The 17,735-nt window shown below is 32.4% G+C and overlaps 10 protein-coding genes across 10 annotated transcripts; 4 read left to right on the forward strand and 6 right to left on the reverse strand.

Annotated features, from left to right (window-relative positions):
• The first annotated feature begins 370 nt into the window (after window positions 1-370).
• SEC13 (GTPase-activating protein SEC13) lies at window positions 371-1,738 on the forward strand. Its single transcript, XM_020192300.1, has one exon. It carries the CDS (start codon window positions 528-530, stop codon window positions 1,443-1,445), a length of 918 nt encoding a protein of 305 aa, XP_020049965.1. The 5' UTR covers window positions 371-527; the 3' UTR covers window positions 1,446-1,738.
• A 100-nt stretch (window positions 1,739-1,838) lies between these two features.
• HRD3 (ubiquitin ligase complex subunit HRD3) lies at window positions 1,839-5,163 on the reverse strand. The gene has a single exon (XM_020192301.1). It carries the CDS (start codon window positions 4,822-4,824, stop codon window positions 2,326-2,328), a length of 2,499 nt encoding a protein of 832 aa, XP_020049966.1. The 5' UTR covers window positions 4,825-5,163; the 3' UTR covers window positions 1,839-2,325.
• A 94-nt stretch (window positions 5,164-5,257) lies between these two features.
• PNP1 (purine-nucleoside phosphorylase) lies at window positions 5,258-6,427 on the reverse strand. Its single transcript, XM_020192302.1, has one exon. The coding sequence runs from the start codon at window positions 6,244-6,246 to the stop codon at window positions 5,347-5,349; it is 900 nt and encodes a 299-aa protein (XP_020049967.1). The 5' UTR covers window positions 6,247-6,427; the 3' UTR covers window positions 5,258-5,346.
• On the forward strand, window positions 6,362-6,790 carry ASCRUDRAFT_97930 (uncharacterized protein). The gene has a single exon (XM_020195250.1). The coding sequence runs from the start codon at window positions 6,477-6,479 to the stop codon at window positions 6,726-6,728; it is 252 nt and encodes an 83-aa protein (XP_020049968.1). The 5' UTR covers window positions 6,362-6,476; the 3' UTR covers window positions 6,729-6,790.
• Window positions 6,698-8,467, reverse strand: ASCRUDRAFT_73471 (aldehyde dehydrogenase family protein). The gene has a single exon (XM_020192303.1). It carries the CDS (start codon window positions 8,419-8,421, stop codon window positions 6,853-6,855), a length of 1,569 nt encoding a protein of 522 aa, XP_020049969.1. The 5' UTR covers window positions 8,422-8,467; the 3' UTR covers window positions 6,698-6,852.
• A 2,102-nt stretch (window positions 8,468-10,569) lies between these two features.
• ASCRUDRAFT_67742 (40S ribosomal protein eS24) lies at window positions 10,570-11,219 on the forward strand (the record flags this gene model as incomplete). The annotated part of the gene is made up of 2 exons (XM_020191425.1): window positions 10,570-10,572; window positions 10,815-11,219. The coding sequence occupies 2 exons, from the start codon at window positions 10,570-10,572 to the stop codon at window positions 11,217-11,219; spliced, it is 408 nt and encodes a 135-aa protein (XP_020049970.1).
• Window positions 11,220-11,559: 340 nt separating this feature from the next.
• Window positions 11,560-13,639, forward strand: RRN7 (Rrn7p). The gene has a single exon (XM_020192304.1). It carries the CDS (start codon window positions 11,715-11,717, stop codon window positions 13,503-13,505), a length of 1,791 nt encoding a protein of 596 aa, XP_020049971.1. The 5' UTR covers window positions 11,560-11,714; the 3' UTR covers window positions 13,506-13,639.
• Window positions 13,170-14,577, reverse strand: TDA10 (putative ATP-dependent kinase). The gene has a single exon (XM_020192305.1). The coding sequence runs from the start codon at window positions 14,506-14,508 to the stop codon at window positions 13,603-13,605; it is 906 nt and encodes a 301-aa protein (XP_020049972.1). The 5' UTR covers window positions 14,509-14,577; the 3' UTR covers window positions 13,170-13,602.
• Window positions 14,578-14,828: 251 nt separating this feature from the next.
• RPS13 (40S ribosomal protein uS15) lies at window positions 14,829-15,850 on the reverse strand (the record flags this gene model as incomplete). Its single annotated transcript, XM_020194277.1, has 2 exons — window positions 14,829-15,263; window positions 15,830-15,850. The coding sequence occupies 2 exons, from the start codon at window positions 15,848-15,850 to the stop codon at window positions 14,829-14,831; spliced, it is 456 nt and encodes a 151-aa protein (XP_020049973.1).
• Window positions 15,851-16,090: 240 nt separating this feature from the next.
• ASCRUDRAFT_83592 (uncharacterized protein) lies at window positions 16,091-17,098 on the reverse strand (the record flags this gene model as incomplete). Its single annotated transcript, XM_020194847.1, has 1 exon — window positions 16,091-17,098. One exon carries the CDS (start codon window positions 17,096-17,098, stop codon window positions 16,091-16,093), a length of 1,008 nt encoding a protein of 335 aa, XP_020049974.1.
• Between the last annotated feature and the right edge of the window lie 637 nt (window positions 17,099-17,735).

The raw sequence follows: 17,735 nt of genomic DNA on the forward strand, positions 1-17,735 counted from the left end.
ACAGTTGATTAAACAACAAACAAATCAGTGAAAAGGATTGGCAAGGACAAGAGGGGCAATTAACAATAGATTGATTTAAGGCAGGTTATAGCTTGGCTTCAAATTAAGCTTCATGTTTACGTCTGATAAGATAGCAATACAGCATTGGCTGAGAGCTGCAGCTACACACCCTTATTAAATGGACTGTCATAATTTTGTTGCGCGGGTCAGGATGAATTGTACACAGGAAACACAATTCAATATCCGTGTGTCACCCATCCGCTATAATCCATTTGTGTGAAAATACCCATATTCAGTCACATGACGCTTGAAGCTGTTATGCTTTTCTTGCTGGAAGATTAATGCGTGTCTTCAAAAAGGACCTTGATCTAACAATTCAAGAAATAGAAGCTTAACTATAAATTAGGTCAATTCTCATCGTTTTGCAAGAACATTACACAAATTATTTAATCTTGCTCTTGGTTTTTTGGGGTGATTCTATTATATTGGTTATATCAATTCATTGACTTCATAAAATACTCACTAAAATGGCAATAATTACAAATTCACACGAAAATTTAATCCATGATGCTTCCTTAGATTACTATGGCAAACGTTTGGCTACTTGTTCATCTGACAAGACAATTAAAATATTTGAGGTTGATGGCGACAACCATAGACTTATAGAGACATTAAAGGGGCATGATGGCCCAGTTTGGCAAGTCAGTTGGGCTCACCCAAAATTTGGTATAATTTTAGCTTCTTCTTCATATGATGGCAAAGTGTTTATCTGGAGAGAAGATAATGGAAAATGGTCTCGTATTTCTGAACATACTGTTCATAAAGCCTCTGTTAACAGCATCTCATGGGCACCACATGAATATGGTGCATTATTATTATGTGCCTCTTCAGACGGTTATGTATCAGTTGTTGAATTTAAAGATGATGGTACTACATCTTCTTTACTTGTTGAGGCCCACAAAGTTGGTGTTAATTCAGCTTCTTGGGCTCCTGTTTCTTTCACAGACACCACTGTTGCAACTAATAGTAATATTACTTCTGCTCCAGCACAAACCCAAATAAGAAGATTTGTTACTGGTGGCTGCGATAATCTAGTAAAAATTTGGAATTATGACTATGATGCAAAAACTTATATTCTACAAGATACTCTTGAAGGCCATAAAGATTGGGTTAGAGATGTTGCTTGGTCTCCATCTTCTTTGATCAGATCGTACATCGCCTCAGCTTCTCAAGATAAAAATGTAATTATTTGGACCCAAGAAAATAACGAAGGTCCATGGAAAAAGACCTTATTGAAACAAGATAAATTCCCTGATGTGTGCTGGAGAGTAAGCTGGTCTTTCTCAGGAAATGTATTAGCTGTTTCCAGCGCTGACAATAAGATTACTTTATGGAAAGAAAATTTACAAGGTTCTTGGGATTCAGCTGGAGAAGTTGATCAATAATTAAATTTCCATTCATAGTACTTTATTCATATCAAATTTGAATTTTATCAATTTTCTTAATCATAAAACTTCATTGTATACTTAAATTTTAATTAATTTTTTTCCAAAACAAAAAAATATAATCAATCTAGCACTTGAAGTGTCTTAAGAAATATTCAATCCATTTATTTTCTTGTATGGATAAAGCCTGAGTTTGTAAAAAAATTTATTCAAAAAAATATCTTGATAAAATAGTTGTTAAAAATAAGTAAATCAGAAATACTTTTAGTGCTAAAATAAAAAATCAAAGTCAAAAAAATTCAAAAATAAAAAATAAAAATAATCATTCAAGCTTAAATTTGAAATCTCATTGACAAACTAATGAAAACAATAAAAGGATTTTAAGGTTATATCAACAAGAGTAAAAAAAAGGTTTTTATTATTTTTTGAGTAGATATTTTCAATTGAATTATTTATTTTAAAAAATGAAGATTGTTAGCAAATGAGTATTGACTTGAATTATTCAGTTATTTGTAGTCAGAGATTTTTGGCTTTTTTAATTTTTTTAAAACATTTTAGGTACGTATTACTAATTGTAGGAATGAATAACATAACATATTTACTCTATGATGATATACAATCATTCCAAAAATATTTAGATCAATTATTAAATTAAGAAAACCAGTTTTTTATGCACCTTGCAAATTTTTGCATCTATTAAACTAGTTGGACATTAATTTTACTTATTTATTTCTTCTCTTTTAATTTCAATTTGGGTCTGAGAGATTTTTTTCTGTTTTATTAGAAGTAAAAGGTTTGATTAGAGAAAATTGGAAATCCATAATAAAAAAAAATATTAAGTAAAGTAAAATAAAATGATAAACAAATAATTTTTGTATTTTTACAAAGGTAAAACCATAAAATGAAATTGAAAATTGGGCTGAGGACGAACAAATGGAGGTGGTATAGGACGATTATCGTTGTTATTTTCATTGTTATTGTTATGATTTTGACGACGTTCTGCTTCTCTTCTGATTCTTCTTTGTGAAATGTAATGTAGTAAATATGCAATAGCAAATACTATAACGACAAAGCCAAATACAATGAGATTTTCATAATCTTCTAATTCATCTTCATCGGTATTATCATTATTCAAAAAAACATTAAATGAATCTGAAGTAGGGTTTCCATTATCATTATTCAAAGTGGGGTTTGCAGTTTGGGCACCATCATTTGCGTCATTGGTGTGTCTTGGAGATTCAACTCCCCGAGTTCTGTAAATTAGATTTACCCAATCTCTCCAGGTTCTTTTTGTCTCGTAATCTTTTTCATTTAAATAAGCAAATTCTTCCCCTGGGTTTCTACCAAAAAGGCTTTTTAAATAACTTTTTATACTTAATCTGAGAAGAGATAATTGAACCGGAATATTTACTTTTGGATGGCCGACCAATGCTGAATCATAATATCTCTTTGCAAGATGATAATCCCTAGACAAACCAATGCCATTTTCATACATGTAGCCTAAATTCCAATTAGCTTGACTTGATTGTTTATTTGAAGCAACTTGATAACAAGCTGCAGCTTTTTTGTAATTTTCTTTTGCACTATTGTCAATTTCCGAAGAGTCTGTTTGTTCTGTAGTATAGTTTAAATTTAATAAATCATAATAGTACATATCTCCTAGCAATACTGTAGAGTCAATATTAAATTGTCTAGAAGATTTAGTTAGATAATTAATTGCAGCTAATACTCTATTACTATCAATTTTAGGAAATTTTTTAAGTTTTGAGGGAAATCTGAATAACAAGTAGGCAGCAGAAGCTTGAGCTGTTTCAAGCCCTTGTTCAGCAGCCATGGAGTAACCAAGTAATGCTAAATCATAATGGCCGACTAAAAGTTGATTGAAGCTCCATTCTAAACTTGTGACAAAGGGTTCTAGTTTTTCCAAAAATGTTTTGTAAATCATTACGTTATCTTCAACAGATTCTTTATTGTTAAAGCCACTTTCGTAAAGCTGGCCTAGCTGGTAAATTGCTTCGACTTTTCCAGAGTAAGAAGCTTTTCTTGTTAGTTCAAAGATTGTTGGCTCATCAATTTCATCATCTTGCTTTGAGATAATAATTGTTTGATCATGATTTTGAGTATCTAATTTTTTGTTATACAATTTTAAATAGACACGACCAAGGTTATAACTAGCGCCTTGGTGTTTTTCAGAAGCTAGTTTATAATATTCAATTGCAGTGTGTAAATCAGGTTTATCGAGACCAAGAGCGAATTCATAAATTAGACCTAGATCATTAAAGGTTTCAAAAATATCTGGGACTTCTTTTGATTTATTTAGCCATTTTAGAGCTTTGGTAAAATCCTGGGGAACACTTTCTCCTCTGAGATACATATGGCCAACGAGAGAAATACATTTACCGAGAAAGTAAGCTTCTAGGATTTCACTGTTGGGATCAATTTTTTTTGATTTATTTATATTGAATAATTCTGGATTTTTTTTAATTCCTTCAACTGCACATCTATGAGCGAATCTAAAGGCGTCAGTAAAATTTTTTGGATTTAAATAATCACCTTCATAGGCACTCTTTGCACTATAGTAGTAATGGATATGTCTATGTTTATTTGGATCGAACTTAAATTCATTTAATAAGTTTTTATTATAATAGTTTGATATTCTTCTATTTATTGAGTTTGGTAACTCAGATATACCATTTGAGGATAAATCAGAAGATAGATCAGCTGAAGATTTTGAAGAGATGTCGAAGTTATTAAAATCGCCTATTCTTATTGAATAGCTATCTAAATTTAGACCGCCATAGGGTATAAAAGGTAGAACATATTTGCGGTATGCTATTTTCGAGGCCAATGAATAATAGTATAGGGCAAGATTACAATTTCTTTCAACGCTTATTCCTGTAAAGTATCTGTAACCTAATATCATTAACGATTTCAAGTCATTTAGTTCGACACCTGCCACATTGAAATATAAGTTTGCCTTTGCTTGGTTTATGGGAATTTCGCCAAATAAGCCTGTGCTATAGATATAGCCTAGCATATAATAAGCAGTTGCATTTGAGTCTAGTTGAGATAATTTTTTGTAATAAAACAAGGATTGAGTTGCATTAATTGGGTAAGAGTAATTTCCGTAAAAATTTATTTCTGCTAAGGTGAAAATGCAATCTAGATTGTTTAGGACAGCTCCATAATTTAATAATTGAAGGGCCGATTTATGTTGTGTTGATAGATTTAAGCCCTTTTGGATATTTTCTTGTTTTTTCGTTATATAGTAGTCATCGGGTATTAATAATTTGATATCTTCAACTTGTTCATATCTTATCAAATTTCTCTTTTTAAGATTGGATAAGGATTGTTGGGGTATGCTGTTCAAGTATTCCATTGCTTGCTCATAGAAATGAGACAGCGTGTGGTGTTTCTTATCATCAGATGGAAAGCCAAACTCTTCTCTAACCTTTATTTTTGCCTCAAGATAGTCGTCAGGCTCGTTATCAATGGCAGTTTCGTACTGGTGGGATACATGGGGATTTTTCTGGTGTTGGTGCTGATGAGATGTACATGTTGTGGGATTGAAGAAAATGGAAAAAAGCGTTACTGTGGGGCAAAGGTGTTAGCAAAGATGGATCAATTAACAGGAAGAGAGAGAAACTCTGAGAAACATACGAGTTGTCAATAGACGTAGACAAACCATTGAAATATGTTGGAGCAGAGAGAAAGCAATAAGTGGTAGAATAGAGAAGTGATCATTATGAATGCTATTTAGAGTATTCAGAGAATATCAGTTAAAAACAGGTTGGCTGTTCGGCGGATCTAGACCCGAGCAGACCCAGCCGAGTGGACAACCTCTTGTTGCAGAGCGATGCAGGAGAGCGCGTGTATAAGCAGAAGCAGCAGCACCACGGGCTCACAACCGGTTGACAGTGGCCTGGATGATGCTCTGCACGTCGAGCGAGGCTTTGTTGGCGTACTCAAGCACCTCCGAGTGGGTGGCCTTTCCTTGCTCAAGCGACACCGGAGCCTCGTCGAAGATGCTTGCTGGTTCGTCGCCAACACAGGTGTTGGTGATGAGACTCAAGGCAAACACCCTCATTCCACAGTGGTGAGCAATGATAACCTCGGGCACTGTGCTCATTCCCACAGCGTCAGCACCAGCTGTCTTCAAGAAGCGAACCTCAGCTCTTGTCTCGTAGGTGGGTCCTGAAACAAAAGCATACACTCCCTCTGCAATTCTTCTGGTGATTTTTCTGCTCTGTGCACTTTGAAAGAAAAGCTTGCGTAACTCCAAATCATAGGTATTAGACAATGGCAAGAATCTTGGTCCAAATTCATCCACATTGGGTCCTCTTAGGGGATGCGAGCCACTCAACCCTGGAAAGTTGATATGATCACTGATTATCATCAAGTCCCCTGGTTTGTACAATGGATTAATACCACCAGCAGCATTGGTGGCAATCATTACTGAAACGCCCAACAATGAGGCAACTCGGATTGGAAATGTGGCCTCTGAGAGTTCATATCCCTCGTAGAAGTGTAATCTACCAACCATACACATCACAGAAACTTTATTGGCTCCAATATACCCAAAGATTAGTTTTCCTTCATGTCCAGAAACTGTGCTCTCTTTAAATCCAGGAATGGAGCTATATGAAACCACAACAGATAGCTCTTTTTCAATAATCTTTTGAATACCACCTAATCCAGAACCACAAATAATTAGCACCCTAGGAGAGCTTAATTCTTTGGGTAATCTCTGAAGAATATAATCCCTAGCACCTTCTAAACCCTGAAGATAATTAAGAGTCATTTTGTTTATTTGTTTTGTTATTTTATTATTTTTTTTTCGAATAATTTGATTTGAATTGCAAAATTGGAAAAGAATATGTTCAATAGTATAAAATATAATCCTGTTTGTATAAATAAATTATGGGAATTCAACCAACAATATATTACCAACACCAATAATAATGAAAATAATAAAAATAATAAAACTTAATGTCTTTTAGCATATTAATAGTATTCTAATAGTATTTTGTGATGACCAGTCATCGTTCATCTCTACAAAATCTCACTTTTCCGATAACAAACGCTAAATTGGTTTCAAATCTCATTTCACTCAAAGTTAAAACTGAATCGCTAAAAATGCTGATTAAGATTCCAACAAATATATTAATTATTTTTCTACAATTAACAATTTTTTTTTTTAAAGAATATCAACAGAAAAGAACATTATATTTTAACAAGATAAACTATGGGATCAAAATAAACATAATAAAAACAAAAAAATAAAAAATTCATAACATTAAAAGAATAAAGAGTAAAGAATAAAGAATAAATTCATATAAGATAAAATCACAAAGTTTTGATTAATTTAAAATTTAATTTAATTTAATTTAATTTAATTTAATTTTATCTAAACTTGTTTTGGGTCAATTTTAATTCTAACTGCTTTAACTTGAGTATAGTTATCTAAAGCTTCAGCGCCCATTTCTCTTCCAATACCAGATTGGTTGAAACCACCAAAGGGAACATTTTGATGGAAATCATTATACGTATTGATCCAAACAGTACCAGCAGTTAATCTGTTAGAAACATCAATAGCTTTGTTGATATCAATAGTGTGAATACCAGCAGCTAAACCATATTCTGAATCATTGGCCATTTCGATCAATTCATCGACAGTCGAGAATTTGGAGACAGTGACAATTGGACCAAAAATTTCCTCTTTAACAATTCTCATATCTTCTTTGACATCAGCGAAAATGGTTGGTTTAATGAAAAACCCCTTTTCACCGATTCTTTCACCACCAGTGACTAATTTAGCACCTTCTTTCTTACCAATGTCAACATAACTCAAGATCTTCTCCAATTGAACCTGGGAAGTTTGGGCACCTTGGAAAGTACTTTCATCAAACGGGTTACCAACTTTTAATTTTTCACTACTTTCTTTGAAAGCTTGAACGACTTTATCATAAACAGTATCTTGAACGTAGACTCTTGAACCTGCACAACAAACCTCACCAGAGTTATAGAAAATACCCATTATAATGTTAGAAACAGCCTTTTCAATATCAGCATCAGCGAAAACGATATTTGGAGATTTACCACCTAATTCCAAAGTAACCTTTTTCAAGTTAGATTCGGCAGCAGCTTTCATAATATGACGACCAGTGGCGGTTGAACCAGTAAAGGCGATTTTTTTAATGTTTGGGTGTCTTGAGATTCTTTCACCAACAATTTTACCATAACCTGGAAGAATGTTGACAACACCAGCTGGAATACCTGCTTCTTTAACTAATTGAGAGACGTATAAAGCAGATAATGGTGTTGCTTCAGCTGGTTTTAAGACAATTGTGTTACCAGTAGCAAGAGCTGGACCAATTTTCCATGACCACATTAATAAGGGGAAATTCCATGGAATAATTTGACCACAAACACCTAAGGGTTCTCTTCTTGAGTAAGAGAAATGAGACGAGCCAGTTTCGATCAATCTACCATATATTTTATCAGCCCAGCCTGCACAGCTTCTAATGTAATTTGCAGATAACGCAACATCACCTCTTGCACAGAATAAGGACTTGCCATTATCCAAGGACTCAATACCAGCTAAGGTTTCTGCATTTTTTTCAATCAAATTGGCTAACTTGTAAAGGACTTTACCTCGTTCTGCTGGATCAGCAGTTTTCCAGGTACTGTTAAAGGCCTTTTTAGCGGCTTCAACAGCTATGTCAACATCGTCTTCTCTTGCTTCATAGACATGAGTAATTTCTTCTTCAGTTGAAGGACTAATGACTTCAAAGGTTTTAGATTGTCTTGATGGAACAAATTCGTTGTTAATAAACAAACCAGTTGGCTGTTCATAAACAATACCATTTGGTAATTTTATTGGAACAGATAAAGGTAAATGAGAATAAAATCTTGCAACATATAAGACTGGGTTGAATAAAGCAGGCTTTTTGAATCTTAAAGATGAGGCTAACATATTGGAAGTGCTTATTATAAAGTGAAAGGAAAACAAGAAATCAAAATATTATTGAAAAATAAATATTGAAGTTATGATTTAATTTAATTATAATAATAATACAAATAAATTTGAAGATTTGAAGAGAGAAAAGAAATCAAAAAACTCCATTTTTTGGGATGCGAAAATTATTTCATTTTTATAAACAAAAAAATTGACATTAATTTCAAATGGTCGATTCTGATTTTCTTGGGATTAAGAAAAAGCCAGTTGTTAGATTATTAGTAATACAAGTTTTTGCAACATAAGTTGATGGACACTCTTGTGACATTGAAGATTAAAAGAAAACTTGGAAGGTGAACTTAGATAGATAATCAAAAGTCTGGCCAATTAGAAGAGGAGTATTTAAGCTGGTTTGCAAAAGTCTATCAACCAGAGATCCAAAATCAAACCAGCCAGAGCTGTGCTGCAGGCAAGTGAAGCATTACGACGTTGATAGTGGAGGGCAGGGTGGGGTTTTTCTCTTTTTCTCTGTATAGTCCGCGTTTCGGACTAATTGTGTTTATTCGGACTTTCCTCGATCGGGGGCACAAAAAATACCCTGGGGTTTAATCTCACAACAGGAGATATAAAGCAGAGCAAAAATAGACTTGTATCGCGATTATATCTCCCTGACTGGCCTTTGAAATGGTCCCCTCCACTTTACTGTTCTTTGAAGATGAAATCAAAATCTACTCAATTAGAATAACAATACCAGAATGGAAATGTTTGTGCTTGCAAGCTCGTGGGACTAAAATATTTTCATCGATGCCTATTTTTGAGAAAAAAAAATGCTGTTATTTTTTACTTGTGCTATAACTGTTTGAAATTTGTTTTACAAGGCTACTAAGAAAAAGTGTTTTTGAAAAGATAAAGGTTTCAATTGCCAAATCGATAAGTAGCGATCTAGCCATTAAAACTAGTTAGATCAAATAAATCGATAAAATCGACTGCCAGCATATGGTTATACAAATTTAATGTATCCATAACATCTCCCATAATCAGCAAAACCAATATAAACATAATATTCACCCACGCAAAAAGTAGATATACATCTTGAGATAAAGCGGAAGAGATGATATCAGCACACAAAATTCAGCAGAATAAACCCATAGTAGTGGATGGTGCGTTTCTGGCTGCAATTGTTGCATGTGTCACCAATATGGATGTACTTGTGACTGCTTTTGAATCTATTCCGTGCTGAAATATACCGCAAACTCCAGCAGCGCATGTTTGCAGGTTAGGAGCACTGCGGTGTATTGCACGGCCTCTTCACGGCCTCACCAGAACTGTCTCCAGGCCCTCCTCAGGCCACAGCTACCGTTCCAACGCTGTTTCGCGCCCATGCCCAGGGCCTTCCAGAGGCCTTCTTTTGTGGGAAAAGCAGCCCAGGTCACGTTTTTCCCTCCTCCCCGTCGGCTCGCGAGTGGAAAATTGTGAAAAATTGTTTTAATGTATCAACTTCATTTCTTGAATTATATCTAACGATTGTTGTCAACTAAAAGTAGCATTATATCAAACAAGAATAACTTATAATCAAAATGGTATGTACACTATAAGCAGCAGGAAGCTTTTGGTTTATTCAATTCATAAATAGTTAGCTCATACTCAAATCACTTTGTCAAATGTTCAAATGCATCTCATTCAATCATACATTTTTGTTTCTATGAAAGCAAGAAATCAGCAGCAGATTGATAGCAAGTGGTGATTTCTATTCTCTGAAAATGAAGTTGATCCTTATAGTATTCGGCTGTTGTAGAAAATAATCAAATGAAAACACATACAAAACTTAAAAAAAAAACCAACTTGAAATTATAAAAATAAATCAAACAAATCAAATGTTCAATGTTCAAAAACTGCTTGAAAATCCAATCATAAACCATTCACATATTCTCTTTTTTTTCTAAAAATACTGAAATTACACAACAAATAAAGGTATTGCATCGATATTCAAGTATCAATTCATTGCAAATTGGTCTAATCAAAATTATTGAGCTCAAATCCAAAGATATCCGTTATCGTAATAATTGTTATATTATTCATAATTCATAATGTGATACAAGTAGTGAAAAAGAACACAAAAAATCGCTTAATCTGAGTAAATTATAAAGTAATATTCCAACTATCAAAATGGTACTTTTGTATTCAAAGTTTAACTAAATTTCAAAAAATCATAGCTTTTCATTAATGTAGATGATTTGTATTGAGAATTAGCGCAAGTCAAATCCTTTTTTTCAGATCCTATTATTGAATTGTTTATTGAATTTTGAACATGAAATCTATGATCTGTTACTCTTGTCTCAATCAACATTATTCAATCCCTCCCATCGTTCAAAATACTAATCTTTTTTTTCTCATTTTTTTATTGATTATAGAGTGAAGCAGTTACAATCCGTACCAGAAAAGTTATTTCTAATCCTTTATTACAAAGACGTCAATTTGTCATTGATGTTCTCCACCCAAATCGTCCAAATGTTTCAAAAGATGAATTGCGTGAAAAATTAGCTGCTACATACAAAGCTGACAAAGATGCTGTTTCTGTCTTTGGTTTCCGTACTCAATATGGTGGTGGTAAATCAACTGGCTTTGGTTTAGTTTACTCCTCAGTTGCTGCTGCTAAAAAATTCGAACCTGCTTACAGATTAATTAGATATGGTTTAGCTACAAAAGTTGAAAAACCTTCTCGTCAACAAAGAAAACAAAGAAAGAATCGTGGTAAGAAAATCTTCGGTACTGAAAAGAAACATGCTAAAAAAGTCGCTAGACGTCAAAAAGATTAAACAATTTATCAATAAAATATATTTGTTATGTATTTTTTCAGCATTATATTATGTTTATTTTTAAATTTTAATCTTTAATCAATCTTGAGGTTTGCCTTTTTATCAATAAACTCCCACATGTATTTTTATTTTGTCATCTTAATTTTCTATTATCCTCCCACTAAATTTCTTTAATTAAATCTTGTAAATGACCATTTCTCGTTTCCATGTTCAAAGCTTAATTTATTACTTTTTTTATTTCTTATTTCTTAACCTTTTAATCTTCTCTTATTTTTTCTTTTCCGTGCTTTCAACTTGTAAAAATTCACAGATTAAAACACCAACTTCACCACATAGTATATTACCAATTTCAAAGTGATGCCTGATTGATTCCACTTAAATGATTTTCAAATGAGTTCAACCTTCACCAGAGGACCAGTTTGTGGCACTGATAACTGTCGTTCAAAACTATGGAGACTCATTGATGGAAGACGAATCTGTCAGTTTGGTCATGTAATGGATGGCGATATAGAATTTAATGATGAAGCAGATCAAGATAACTTTGTTCAAACTAAAAGATTAAATATCCCCACTGCAAAATCAAGACTTGGGTCTCAAAAGAGTTCTCTTCATGCTGCTGAAAATTTAAAACTATATGGCTCAAAGGGTAAACAGCTATTCTTAAAATGTTACCAGCATGTTCTTAAATCCCAAGTAAATTGGCTAATTAAAGAAAAAAAATTTCCAAAATTATTTGAAAGAATTGTCAAAGAACTTTGGATAATTTATCTATTGTCGAATTATGACTCAAACAACTCTACTAATTTAAAAAAAAATGGAAATCGTTCATCTGGCAATGAAAGTGTTGAAGACAATGATGAGAATGATGACGACAAAAACAGTAACTATAGCAGTACCTATGAAACTGATGCAACAATCAATACTGATGGAGATGAACTTAGTGGTTTGGAAGATGATAGTACTGTAAAAAGGAAAAATTTCAACTATCGAATACCACTCATACATTCAATAATATTATGCTATCTTTCTTGTTTGTATTTGAGATTGCCAGTCTACTCAATTGATTTCATTAGATGGTGTGTAACTAATAAGATTCCATATATGAAAGCGACTTTTTTTATTCCTTCAAACTTAAGACAAAAATTGGCTAATCATTATTTACCTGTGTTTGAGCCCTTAAGACCCCCAATTAAGGGCGATTTTTATTTTCAGGTTAAAAAGGTTGTCAAAAAATTACATGAGAATTTAAATAAATTAACAATAATACAGGAAAATTTCAAGATTAGTTACCAACCATTGCTATTTAAAGTTATAAAAGAATTGATTCTACCACCTGAAATCTTTCAAGCTGTGCAAAATTTTATAAGGTTTAGACAAATAAATTTCGAGTTATCCTTTTTGGATATCAATGAAAAGAATAATAATAGACTTTATAATAAAAATCCCAAAAAACAAAACTCAGTGGATGTATTGCTAATAGAATTTCCCGAGATAAAATTAATATCGATCATTATTATGATTACAAAGCTATATTTTTCAACTGCTAGAATATTTAATACAAGTACAAGAGATAATTCTAGGATTAATGCAAATATACAGAAAAGTATTGAAAATAATTATTTCTATAGTTGGAAAAGATGGCTTGATATTACTGGGAAATTAAATGTTGAAAAAGATATAAATGATGAGCAGAATTTTGATTCTTTATTGAGTTCATTATTATCTTCAAATTTTATAATCAATGATATAATTGAATGGGATGATTACAAAACAAATAAGTATTTAGACTGGTTTAATTCAACATTAATTAAAAATGATAAATCAGAAATAAATAGAGAGTCTTTGTCGATAGTCGAAAAGAAATTGTTCGATATTTTCAATTACAATGATTTGGATAATGATAAAGATTCTAATGTTTCTAATGAAAATGAAAATGAAAATGGTATTGAAGATTTCGATAATTTTGATTCTTTTAAAAAAATTGGAAAAGCTGAAAATGAACCTCTTAAAAAAAAGCAGAAAAATAATAATAGTAAAAATAATAATAATAATGAAAATAACTTTAATGAGATTAAAAATGTTGAAACCGCTTTCCAGATTTTTTCTCAATCTGTAAATACATTAAAAAATTGCAGTCCTGTTTCTAATGAGGATTTGCTTATTATTGAGAACGCATTGATTAATAATTTAATAATAAATTTTGGAATCACTAGCAAGCAGTTAAAAATTTGTGTCAATTGGGCTGACAGAGAACTAGTTCATTTGATGCAATCTGAACTGCTCTAGTTATCTTGATAAACAAATTATACTATACTGTTGTAGCATAATAAATTTATTTTTTTCTTATAAAGATGTAATTAATTTTTTTTATTTTATAAACCATTCAAAATTTGGAACGAAGAGAAGAGAATGTTTTGAAACGTATGATATCTCTTTCAGGACCCAAAGAAATTTTTAAATTATCTTTGAATAAAACATTTGTTTGCAAATGTGGATTAGAAAATCCATTTCTCTTTAATTGATCATAATATAGTAGGTATACTGGAATATATCTATCAACAAATTTTCTAACTTGCGAGTCAGTCATTCCAATTCCTTTAATTTGAATCAACTCATGTTCTTGCTGAATCCTCCATTTGTAAACATACTCGAGGTCTTCAACGTCAAAGTAGATGAAGCAATTGAAATTGTGCCATAGATCAACATAATCATTCAATAACCCGTCAATTAAAACGATCTCATTTTCAAAATCTAGTTTATTGAGTAACTCGCTGGTTTCCCATTTTTGATATAATGCGTTTCTGTCATTAATAGGCAAAAAACCATTGAACCAACCTTCGAAGATCAAAATATCTACTGGTCTGTCGCCAATCCTTATCCATTGGTCAGTTGAAGACCTATCGCCCTTTCCTTGGTTCTTTGACTTGTCATACGTTGGTATGCTGTAGTTTGTGTTTCTTTCAATGACTTTGCTGAAGATATCTTTGAGAAGAGGGATATCATGGGTTCCTGGCAAACCTCTTCCCGATGTGATCAACTGGTTATTTGGATAGTCATTGATGAGAGACAACTGTTTCTCGTGAGTAAGATATAGGTCATCGCTCGATATAGTTATGGTGTGTAGATGAGGATACAGGTCAGTTAGTGAGGCAGATAAGTGGGAAGAGAGATACGATTTGCCAGAACCTTGAGGCCCCATCACCCCAACTATTATTGGGGTGGCATCGAAATCCCAATGGTTGATGATTGGGATGAGATAGTCTAAGGATACTTGAAGCTTGGATCCCATTGAGCTATGGTCTATCAAAATAGCAGACAAAACCACTAGAAATACGAGTTCAATCAACATTGACCAAGATTGACAACACTGTTAAATACTGTTCTTAGATCAAAATAAAGGCGTTTATATGTGTTCACCTTTTAGAGACTGAGAAAAAAAAGGGTGGAGAGTAAAAAGCAAAAAAAAATAAAAAATAACGGATTTAATAGCCTAATTGATGCAAAATTAACTACAATAGCATCGGATAGTTGAAAAGCTTCTTATTAAAACCAGAGACTGTATTAAATTATAGTATATATAATAAACCTGCTAGTAAACCATACCACAACCTAATTGACTAAAGCAGAGGCAGTAGAAGATTCGTATTTCCAGTTTGGAGGTAAAACAGAGACAGTTCTGTAGTAACGAGCCAATCTGTGGATTCTTGATTCAATTAAAATCAATCTGAATTTGGAATCTTTATCTTTTCTGTTTTTTTCTAAATGTTTTCTGACGGAAACAGCTTTTTTAATCAAGTAGTATAAATCTTCTGGAATTTCTGGAGCTAAACCATTTGATTTTAAAATTCTTAAAATTTTGTTACCGGTGATAACTTTGGTTTGAGAAACACCATGAGCATCTCTTAAAATGACACCAATTTGAGATGGGGTTAAACCTTTTCTGGCGTATTTGATGATTTGTTCAACAACAGCATCGGACGATAATTTGAACCATGCTGGAGCATTTCTTGAGTAAGGAATAGCTGAGGAGGAGATACCTTTTCCCTATAATAAGTTGATAGTTAGTATATTATTTCCACTTTACTACAATATTTCATAATCTATTTTATAAATGCATTTTTAATTTATTTTTCAGTTATTTTTCAATTATTTTTATTCATTTTTTTATTTTTTTTATTTTCAATTCAAATTTTATCGACAGTTTCCTGAAAATGTTTAATGAAATTTCTAATAAGATTTTTTGATATTTTTCAATTTATTTTTATTTTTCTATCTTTTTATTCCATATTTTCAATCAATTATTCACAAGTTTTAGTTTTGTTTAGATTAGTTTAAGTTTTTTTGATCTCTTTTTTGACAGGTTCTCCTTGAACAATTGATATCACACTATGAATATCTTTAAAGAAATATTAAAAATATTGTAGTAATAGAAACAAAAAATAAAAAGACAAAAAACTGCCAGGTTAAATTTCCCTAAAAACTTCACTATTTCCTTCTCATTAGTGCTGTAGCTTCACTATATACCAAGTATGACAATCGATAGGATGCCAATACAGACAGGAAGACTGTCGAACCAATTTGATAAACAAAGAAAAAGACTATTCACATACACTACTGTGCATACGACCCATTTTGAATTGTGTTGAATATTATATACTATCTGCTTTTGCTTCACAAACACCTAAGGAATATCTTGATATCTTCACAAAACTCAACAGACCCAACGTCTGATTTTCCACCAGAAAACTGCCAACTGATCACAGATTTTTGGCGCCGGCAGTGCGGGTCTTTTCTTGCATTGGTTGCGAGCACCGGAATACGGCGTTTCTCAAATAGGTACACGTTATAGAGCCCTATTTTCTATCACGCTATCAGGGCTTGTACCAGAACGCTGCGGCTTTTCTCAAAACTGATGCTTTTCGTGTCCTGAGCTCTTTGGCCAACATCAGGGTCTTGTCCCAAGAACCGCGCATAATCTGGACAAAGGACGATGCAAGAATGATTTTCTCGTCGCAGCATTTGGTGTCGAGTCTGATTTTGAAGTTAATTTGCTTCTCGTTGAGGCTCTCACCAACAGCTATTCTTTCATATCCCTCGTCGTACTCTTCTTCCCTCCTGATGATTCTCTCGAGATACCCACTAGTGTTTTTCCAGGAGTACTTCAGTATCCCGTCGTTGTTTTTGTTGGCATTTCGTGATTTCGATTTCTGTAGTTTTTTATGTAGCTTTGATGGGATAGTTTCCTCATCAATCTCTGATATTATAAACTCAGTTTCCTTATCGCCTTTTTTATTATTCAATTCAATTGTTTTCAATGTTCTGATATCATATCCCATAGAACTAAGCTCAAAGAATTCTGCAAACTCGTCAGTATTGTTTCCTTCTATATTATGACTGATTCCTGGCTCATCAGTATCCTCATTTTCTTCTGATAAAATATTCGACTCAACTGCTCTCTTTGTTTCAATATTTTTGAATGAAATTTTAGGCTTTCTGAAAAACATGTCATCTCCTAAATTAATAATACAAATATTCGAGCCATCAATTGCATTGTTCATTTCCCATTCTTTTTTTTTAATTTTAATAAATTGATATTTTAACCTTTGTAAATCTAGATTTTTCTTATTTATTTCCCAAATGTTAATTATCACTCTATCGTTATCATTGTCATCATCCTCATTATAATCCTCATCTTTCTTGATTTCAAAGATACTTAGATCTCTGTCTTTAAATAGTTCTGGATTCAAAATATCTCTTATATAATTTCCTTTAGCGGCTGAATAATCTTTAACATATAAGATACTATTGATTTTTTTATAACCTTTGGTCAATGCAATAGACCCGATAACGCTAATTACAACTCCTGAAAATATTTCCATTGTTTTTATTTCAATATATATATAAACTAAAGAAAATTAATAGAGAAATTTGCACGTTTGGTTTATAATAAACTAATGTTTCTTTGTGTTTTTTTCTTATATTTGTGTCATCTACAATATAAAAAAAAAAAATAGCCATACTGACATACTGATGAATTTGTTAGTTATAATTTCAAGATATTAATTTTTTTTTGCCATTTTTCAAGTAATTTTGTTTCAAACTATCCAATATTTATTGGAGAATATAATCAAGCTCGAAATTCTATTTCCACCACTTTCCTAATTCAGTCATTATAAAAGACAATAAGTCGAAGCATATTGTTTATAAAGTCAATGACTTTTTAACGTCAAATCTGCCAATCGAATTTCCCATTTAATTTCAAAATCACTACAAATAGACACTGTTAAAAACTACACAAGAACTGCACTTGGATTCAAAATAAATAAAAAAAGAGAGTGGAATACATAATATAATCGGTAGTTCGCACACTCCCATCTAATACAGTGTTCTTCGTAGTGCAAATAGCAGTCGCTGAGCTCAGCGTTGACTAATATCACCCCACAGCCCTGGTAGTTTGAAAATGTAGTGCATTGAAAAAATCTGAAACCCCAAGCCTCAAAGCAGATAAGATAAGAT

Source organism: Ascoidea rubescens (assembly GCF_001661345.1).
Source record: "Ascoidea rubescens DSM 1968 unplaced genomic scaffold ASCRUscaffold_1, whole genome shotgun sequence".
NCBI classification, from domain to species: domain Eukaryota; kingdom Fungi; phylum Ascomycota; class Saccharomycetes; order Ascoideales; family Ascoideaceae; genus Ascoidea; species Ascoidea rubescens.